This window comes from Hypanus sabinus, unplaced genomic scaffold (assembly GCF_030144855.1).
Source record: "Hypanus sabinus isolate sHypSab1 unplaced genomic scaffold, sHypSab1.hap1 scaffold_118, whole genome shotgun sequence".
Lineage (NCBI taxonomy): Eukaryota > Metazoa > Chordata > Chondrichthyes > Myliobatiformes > Dasyatidae > Hypanus > Hypanus sabinus.
Genome location: NW_026779240.1, coordinates 30,517 through 39,216, shown reverse-complemented (window position 1 = coordinate 39,216; position 8,700 = coordinate 30,517). Strand labels below are relative to the sequence as shown.

The 8,700-nt window shown below is 46.9% G+C and overlaps 1 protein-coding gene across 2 annotated transcripts; it reads left to right on the top strand.

The window, feature by feature from the left end:
• Nucleotides 1-2,890: 2,890 nt before the first annotated feature.
• LOC132386485 (NACHT, LRR and PYD domains-containing protein 3-like) lies at nt 2,891-8,436 on the top strand. 2 transcript variants are annotated; one of them, XR_009509550.1, is made up of 7 exons: nt 2,891-4,626; nt 6,021-6,107; nt 6,263-6,433; nt 6,591-6,761; nt 6,917-7,084; nt 7,248-7,614; nt 8,170-8,436. XR_009509550.1 is itself a non-coding variant. In XM_059958779.1 (6 exons), exons 1-6 carry the CDS (start codon nt 2,927-2,929, stop codon nt 7,333-7,335), a joined length of 2,385 nt encoding a protein of 794 aa, XP_059814762.1. In that variant the 5' UTR covers nt 2,891-2,926; the 3' UTR covers nt 7,336-8,436. The 2 variants fall into 2 exon arrangements, 1 of the variants encoding a protein (XP_059814762.1); XM_059958779.1 differs by having other exon boundaries at nt 7,248-8,436.
• Nucleotides 8,437-8,700: the final 264 nt, after the last annotated feature.

Here is an 8,700-nt window from a genome sequence, read left to right as displayed (position 1 = left end):
CCGTTATTTCTTCAGTAACCTCTATTGGGAGCCTGTGATATAGTCCATCTGGCCCAGTTGACATCCACCTTAAGACCTTTCAGTTTGCTCAGCAGATTTTCAGTGCCTGCCACCAGATTAATAGTGATGGCAGTCACTCCTGCTCCCTGTCACTCACGGACCTCTGGCACACTGCGACCGTCTTCCACACTGAAGATATATGCAAAGTATGCTTTAGCAGTCCGCACTTGAAATACTGTGCTTAGTTCTGGTCACTTCACTACAGGAAGGATGTAGAAACTATAGAAAGGGTGCTGAGGAGATTTACAAGGATTGGGGAACACTTCTTATGGGTATAGGTTGAGCGAACTCAGCGTTTTCTCCTTGGAGCGGCGGAAGATGGGAGGTGACCGGATATTGTTGTACACGATGATGAGAGGCATTGATCGTGTGGGTAATCAGAGGATTTTTCCCAGGGCTGAAATGTCTAGCACGGGAGGGCACAGATTGAAGGTGCTTATCGGTAACAGAGAAAATGTCAATGGTAAGTTCTGTTTTACGTAGAGAGTGGTGAGTGCATGGAATTGGCTGCCGATGACGGAGGTGGAGACGGATACGATAGGGTCTTTTAAGAGACTCCAGGAAAGGTACATGGAGCTTAGAACAATAGAGGGCTATGCGTAATTCTAGGTAATTTCTAATGTAAGTATGTATTCGGCATAGCATTGTGGGCCGAAGGGCCTGTATTATGCTATAGGTTTTCAATGTTTCTATGTTTCTTAAGTTCACCTGCTCTTTCTTTGTTCCCCATTACTAGCTCGCCAATATCATTTTCCATGGCCCAATATCAACTCTCAACTCCATTTTTCTCTTTATATAACTGAAAAAAACATGTTATCCTGCTTCATATTATTGTCTAGTCTACCCTCAGATTTCATCTTTTTCCCTTCTTATAGCTCTTTTAGTTGTCTTTTGTTAGATTTTAAATGCTTTCCAATAATCCACCTTGCCACTCACTTTTGCTTCCGTATTGACACTCACTCACTCACTCAGGACGAATCACAGGACACACTAAAGGTGATCAATATAGATCACCAACATTTCATTCGAAGTTGCACTGATGATGTTGCCTAGCTGGGTAATGACGCGTCTACAAGCTAACAAGTCAGCTCTGCGAGCCACGCAACAACAAGATCTGGGTTATTACTCAACACCCAATCTAAGCTAGCCTTTCCCCAAGTAGGCTCATGCACAATCACAATAAATAACCTCTCCTGCGAACCGACACAGTAAGTATGCTTGATTTCACATTCCACTTGCATATTGAAGTACGCTCATACAAATGTGCCATTACCCTTATTACATGCCTTTCCCCCCTCTCTTTCCAATCACAAACCCACGTGTTAGCGAATATTTGGAGGCCTATACATGATTCCCATAACGTTTTTGTTACCTTTGCAATTTGTTATCTCCACCCACAAAGATTCAACCTTCTGGACCCTATGCCCCTCTTCCTGAAGATGTAATTCCATCTCGGAAACACAGCCTCATCACCACCTATGTCTTCCTGCCGGTCATTTCGATACAAAGTATACCTTTTGATGTTAAGCTCCGTACCAAGATCTTCCTTCAGCCACAACAGTGATGCCCACAGCGTCATACCAACTAAAATCGAATTTGGACTCTGTGGTACAATTTAACATCTGGCTGTGTCTGCATTTAATCCTGTTGGCTCATCCTCGGCTCTGTCATACTGGTTTCCATCCGCCTATCATATTAGTTCCAGTAAATCTGCCTGCAAGAATATTGGTCCCCTTCGGATTCAAGTGCAACCCGGTACTTTTGTACAGGTCCCACCTGCCGCAGAAATGGTCCCAGCTATCTGGAAACCTGAATCCCTTTTCCCTGCTCTAATTCTTCGGCCATGCATTTATCTGACAGCTCATTCTATTCCTATACTGACGGGTGGCACAGTCAGTGAACCCGAGATTAGTACCTTTGATTTCCTGCTTCTCAGCTTCTTTCTGAACTCCCTATGTTCTGTTATCCACGCTCCTCCCTGTTCATTTCCTATATCATTGATACCAATTTTTACCAGGACTCGTGCCCTTCCCTTTTCAACATTCGTGGGCCTGTCCAGAAACATTTTGGACCCTGCCACCTGGGAGGCAAAGTACCAATGGTGTCTCCTTTTTGTGTCGGCAAAATTGCCCATCTGTCCCCCTGACTATAGAGTCCCCTATTACTGCTGACATCCACTTCAGGATTCTACTCTTCCGCGCATCATGCGGGAGTTGTCTGAGTTCACGTCCCAGCTCCTCGGAACAGAGGGGACTGTAGCGGTGTGGTAGGGGCGTATTGTCTGAGATCATGCACCAGCTCCTCGGACAATAAGAAACTGTAGACTTGTGCGTGGTGTGTTATATCCTAACTGGCTCGGCCTGGAAAGGAAATGGAAACTATGTTACTTTTCTGTGCCTCAGTACTGACAGCTTAAACTTAAAAGAGTGTCAAGAGTATCAGGTCCAATGTGAGAAATGTAAATGTCTGTAGAACAGGTAAATTGACATTCCCACCCCCCTGCGCAGGGTTGCACAGATCAGCAGAAGCTGAGCAACAACACTCTCCTCTCCAGAATCACGTGTGCACTTGGTGCTCGCTGGAACACCGGGGAAACTACCAACAGAGGGGAAAGTGGAGACTTTACCAACGGATCTGAATCAGATCAGAACTGTTTCTGGACTGTCGTTCTCTTTCAAACACTCTAATCTCTGATCTCCGAATTTCACTTAAACAATGTCTTTATTATTAGGGTAAATACGAGAGTGTTTCGTGTTCATCCTATCTGGCATTGACAAACTATTTCTGTCCATCCTAAGATGTTCAACAGAATCACAAGGAGACTCTGCGGACACAGACTGAAACACTGAGAGTGAACACGATCCTGATGAGAGAGAAGGAGAAGGTTTTCAAGCTGGTTGATCAATACGTTGAGCTCACGGTCATTTCTACTGTTCGAGATCGGACACTGGTGGAACATGAGCTGCTGGCAAGAGGCAAAGACCACGAGGAGTGGAGACAGAAACGTCTCCGCAGAGAGCTGGACAAAATCCGGACTGATCAACTGTTTCAGAATACTATCTCATATAGTCATTGGGACAAAATGAAAAGATTCTTCACACCATCAACTTCGGGATGTTCAGCAGCCGTGGCCGGAGTCCCGGGGATCGGGAAAACAATAATGGTACAAAAGATTGTTTATGACTGGGCCACGGGGAAAATATACCAACAGTTCCAGTTTGTCTTCAGTTTCAAATTCCGGGATTTAAACACCATTAACTGTAGAATAACCCTGAGGGAACTGATTCTGGATCAATGTCCTTACTTTGGGAATATCCTGAGAGAGGTCTGGAAGAACCCAGAGGGATTGCTGTTTATATTCGATGGTTTGGATGAATTCAAACACAAAATCGATTTTGCTGACAGTCGGAGAGATACAGAACCCAAACACCAGTGCCCAGATCCTGAGTGGTGGTGTGAAGTGTCTGACATTGTGTACAGTTTAATCCAGGGCAAGCTGCTCCCAGGGTGTTCAGTGCTGGTGACCACCCGTCCCACTGCGTTACATTTATTGGAAAAGGCGGATATCAGAGTCTGGGCTGAAATCCTGGGATTTGTTGGTGAGGAACGGAAGGAATATTTCAACAGATATTTTGAAGATCAGACGGTGGCAGCAGCAGTTTTCAAACACCTGGAAGAGAACGAGATCCTGTACACCATGAGCTACAACCCGTCTTACTGCAGGATCCTCACTCTGGCACTGGGCCCCTTCTTCACACAAAGTGTCAGGGACCCACAGCGAATTCCCAAGACCATCACCCAACTATATTCCTACTATATTTACAACATCCTGAAAAACCACGGCCGTGAGATTGAGAATCCCCGTGATGTGTTACTCAGGGTTGGTCAGATGGCCTTCAGAGGAGTGTTCGAGAGGAAGATTGTGTTTACAGATGGAGATTTGATCAAGTACAATCTGCAGCCTTCCCAGTTCCTGTCCGGATTCCTGATGGAGCTTTTGGAGAGAGATGATTCTGCCCGGATCGTGGTGTACACATTCCCACACCTCACCATCCAAGAGTTTGTAGCTGCAGTCGCACAATTCCTGAATCCACATCCCGGGGATAACCTGAAATTCCTCACTGAAACCCAAAACATGACCGATGGGCGATTTGATGTATTTCTCCGTTTTGTTGCTGGTCTCTCCTCCCCAATGACAGCTCGGTGCCTGGAGGAGTTTCTGGGTCCATTTCCTAATGAAACAACCTGCCGGGTGATTGACTGGGTGAAGGTCGAGGTTAAATACCAGAGTGGAAACACGGTGAGTGAAGCTGGTAAAAGGAGCCTCCTGAACACATTGCACTACCTGTTTGAGTCTCAGAATCGTGGACTGGCTCAGGCCACACTGGGATCTGTGGAAACACTTTCATTCCGTAGAATGACACTGACCCCATTTGACTGTGCAGTCCTGTCTCATGGCATCGGACTCTGTGATACGATAAAACGCCTCGACCTTTTCGAATGCCACATTCAGTGTGAAGGAATCCAGCGGCTGGGACCCGGGCTGCACAAATGCCAGGAGCTGGGGTAACTTGATTTATCTCTCACTCTGAACTGTGAAACTGTTCAATTGTGTTGCTTCAATGTGAAGGGATTTGGGTAAAACTACAGTAAATCAGATTGTGAGGAATTGTGACAAATGAACAGGGATCTGTCAATAGTTCTTCAAGGATGGGAGGTTTCCTTGTGAAGAAATGTTGGAGGCTTAATCAGATCAGTGAACAACAGCCACTGGTTAAATCAGAGCAATAGCTGTGTTTCTCGCTGCCTGTAACATGTCCATTGTCAATGTTCCTTCTCACTGTTACAGACATTGACTGAAGCAGGTGGGTCAGACTTTCTGTCCATGCCTTTTACCAGGTCATGGACAATTGAGCGTCAGTGAACAGTCTCAGTGAGTGCGAGAGAAATCCCTCATAGAGATTGTCTTCCCCTGCCCTTCCCCGTGTGTGACTATCACCATCAGTCCACCTGTGTGACTGCTCACTACCAGATACCCTGATCCCATGTGGGCATTTCATCTCCAGATCGTGGGTCGCAGTCTAGACCATCCTGCTTCGTGCAATCTACTTCCGTGATAATCTTTTCTCATCTCTATCCTCCCTGCGGAATCTCTCTTCCTTATGTGGGGTTCTGTGTTTCCCACCCGCTATATCCTGTTGGGGGTCTCTGTTCTACATTCCCATTCCTTTGTTTGTGATCTGCTTCCCATTCCCCATCCTTCCTTCAGGTCTGTCTTGCACATCCCTCTTCCTCCAGTGGGGATCTTTCTTCCCCATCTCCCTTCTTGCTGTGTGATCCCTCTTCAGCATGCCCATTCCTTCTGTGGGAACTCTCTTCCTCATCACCCTCATCACCCTCATCACTCTTCTCATTCCAATCCTGTGGGGTTTGCCGACCCCCATCTCCCTTCATTCAGTGGGAACACTCTTCCACATCACTCTTCCTTCAGTGCAACCTCTCTTCCCCAGCCTCCTTCCTCTGTTGAATCACTCTTGTCATCCCCCCTCCTCCTGTGCGGATTTGCTGTTCCCCCATCCCTCTTCTTCCTATCTGCTGTCTCTTCCCCGGTCTCTTTCCTCACTTCCAGCTGTGGGATCCCTCTTCCCATCACTTTCGCTATCTCCCATGGAAAAAGAAAATCCTACCTACAAGTCCTCACTGATCACTATCACGTATGCAACATTTTTTCTACCCGTCGGGGAATAAGACAGAATATGGGGCATATACACCGACAGACTAAATTACTGTCATTACTGAATACCCAGGAGCTGGACAGTGAGGGACATTGACAGTGATGGGAACTCCGATCAGTGATTTACTGAAGAGTTTAATGTTTCCTGAAATATCCAATTGAGAGAAATTCACTCAGACCCACGTTTTCAATCAATTTGTTCATCAATTTGTCTGTTTGTGCTTAGACTTGGGCGCAATAAACTGGGAGATTCAGGAGTGAAACTGGTGTCTGCGGCTCTGAGGAACCTGGAGTGTAAAATACAGACACTGGAGTAAGTGCCAAACTGTGGGAAATTGTGTTTAAAGTCACTGGGTGTCTGACACTGAACATTAATGTGATCAGTAATTGTGTTACTGATAAACACTGGGGATTTGTACCGTCTCCTGTCTCTCTGTGTCTTTCACCCTCACTCTCTCTCATCTCCAGGCTGATCCGTGTCGGTCTCACAGATTCTGGTGCCGAGGATCTCGTCTCGGCTCTCAGTACAAACCCATCACTGACGGAGCTGAACCTGAGTGAGAATAAACTTGGAGATTCAGGAGAGAAACTGGTGTCTGCGGCTCTGAGGAACCCGGAGTGTAAAATACAGAAACTGCAGTAAGTACCAGACTGTGGGAGATTGTGTTTACTGTCACTAGGTGTCTGGCACCGAACATTAATGTGATCAGTAATTGTGTTACCGATAAACACTGAGAATTCGTACCGTCTCGTGTCTCTCGGTGTCCTTCCCCCTCACACGCTGTCTCATCTCCAGGCTGAGGGATGTCGGTCTCACAGATTCTGGTGCCAAGGATCTCGTCTCCGCTCTCAGTACAAACCAATCACTGTTTGAGCTGGGCCTGAGTGATAATGAACTGGGAAATTCAGGAGTGAAACTGGTGTCTGCGTCTCTGAGGAACCCGGAGTGTAAAATACAGAAACTGGAGTAAGTATCAGACTGTGGGAGTTTGTGTTTACAGTCACTGGGTGTCTGACTCTGAACATTAATGTGATCAGTAATTGTGTTACTGATAAACAGTGGGGATTTGTACCGTCTCCTGTCTCTCTGTGTCCTTCACCCTCACTCTCTCTCATCTCCAGGCTGGAGAAGGTCGGTCTCACAGATTCTGGTGCCGAGGATCTTGTCGCCGCTCTCAGTACAAAACTATCACTGACGGAGCTGGACCTGGGATCAAACTCGTTCACACACCGATCTGTCCCCGCTCTCCGCCGTCTCATACTGACGCTCCCAAGTCTGGAGCGGATCAAGTGAGTGTTTGTTTTGATGTTAAATATGATAAAATATCAACAGATGCACGAGCTTTCTGATTATATTGGTCTGTCAAGGTTTTGATACGTTAACCCCAGTCCCGTGTTCCTAACACTGTTGTGTGATCTGTTGATTCCCTCTTTATTCTTCCATCTGTTTCAGGCTGGACGAGAATCAAATCAGTTGGACTGCACAGAAAGAGCTGAGGTCTTTGCAGGAGCCCAGACCTGGACTGAGAGTGATCCTGTGAACATGTGAATGTGTATCTTTCCGCGAGATGGAGACAGGGCGGCCAATTTCCTGCCCACACTTAAACAATAGTCCTTCCGTTTAATAGCCACGCGCCAGGTTTACGTCCCAACGGTTCAAACGGACCCCATCTCCAGCCTCTTGCTCTCTAACGTCAGAGATGGTCTTTGAGACGTGTAATTCCACCTCAGGTTCAGCGGCGTTGGTTTCGCCGGCTGTCCGGTCTGAGCGCTCCCCCAAGTGAGGTCCTGGAGAAATACAGACACAAGAAAAGCAAGAGGTGGGTCTCAGATTGGGAACCAGTGTACTGGGATTGTTTGTCGGGGCAGAGAATACTTTTGCTCACTCTGTTGAGGACAGTGCATTCCGACATCTGCCCGATACAATGACCACACCCGACTAGCCCTCGCCACATCCCTACAATCCAGCTCACTTGTGTAAGAAGGAAGAAGATCCCAATAAAGACAAATGTAGGACCTGTTTAATGAAATCATTGAAACATAGAAAACCTGCAGCATTATACAGGCCACTCGCCCTCAAAGCTGTGCCGAACAGTTCACTATCTTAGAACAACCTAGGCCTACCCATAGACCTCTATTTTTCTAAGCTCCGTGTAGCCGTTCAGAAGTTTCGTAAAAGACCCTATCGTTTCCACCTCCACCACCGTCGACGGCAGGCCATTCCATGCACTCGCCACTCTCTGCATTAAAAAAAAACTCACCTGACTTCTCCATCAGGGGTACGTTGTGGGCCAGGTCAAAGTGGGAGGATTGTGTGACACTGATTTGAAGAAGCACAAGAGAGATGATTTCCCACTGTTCAAACCCGAACACAGGTGCCAAGATAGGCAAGTGTTGCGCCTCGTTAATGAAGGCGTGGGCCATCTCCAAGTGGCAGGATTGCGTGACACTGGATCTTGATGATGAAAGGAAGAAACGCAGGGAGGATACAGAGTTACGCTGAGAAATGGGACTGTCACTCATTCAACCTGTCACTTATTGTCGCCGGTCAGTTAATTGTTTGTGACTGTGAGTGAGTTGGGAGCTGCTTATTTATTCCCGCACTTTAACAGGTCAAACATTGTTGAATTTACATTTGTCATGATGAAATCAATAAACCGCTGTCACTTCCTGTCTTGGTGTTGGACATTTATTTGAGGAGAATCATTGACCCGAGGTTACTGCTGGCCCTCCCACCCTGTGAACTGTGACAGTGGTCCACAGCTCCTCACATTGGCACGGTCGCATCTCACATCTGGCTCATGGAATCTGGTACCCAGGATTTGGTCACCCGACACTCACAGATCCTGCCCTCTCCTCTCTCCCATAACACCACCTCCCCACGTTCTCCAAGCTCCCTTTCGCCT

Excerpts from the sequence above, each read along its gene's own strand:
- LOC132386485 (XM_059958779.1), top strand. The coding sequence starts at position 2,927 with ATGAGAGAGAAGGAGAAGGTTTTCAAGCTGGTTGATCAATACGTTGAG. Across the intron at positions 6,108-6,262 it reads TGTAAAATACAGACACTGGA|GCTGATCCGTGTCGGTCTCA; the intron begins GTAAGTGCCAAA and ends TCTCATCTCCAG. Across the intron at positions 6,762-6,916 it reads TGTAAAATACAGAAACTGGA|GCTGGAGAAGGTCGGTCTCA; the intron begins GTAAGTATCAGA and ends TCTCATCTCCAG.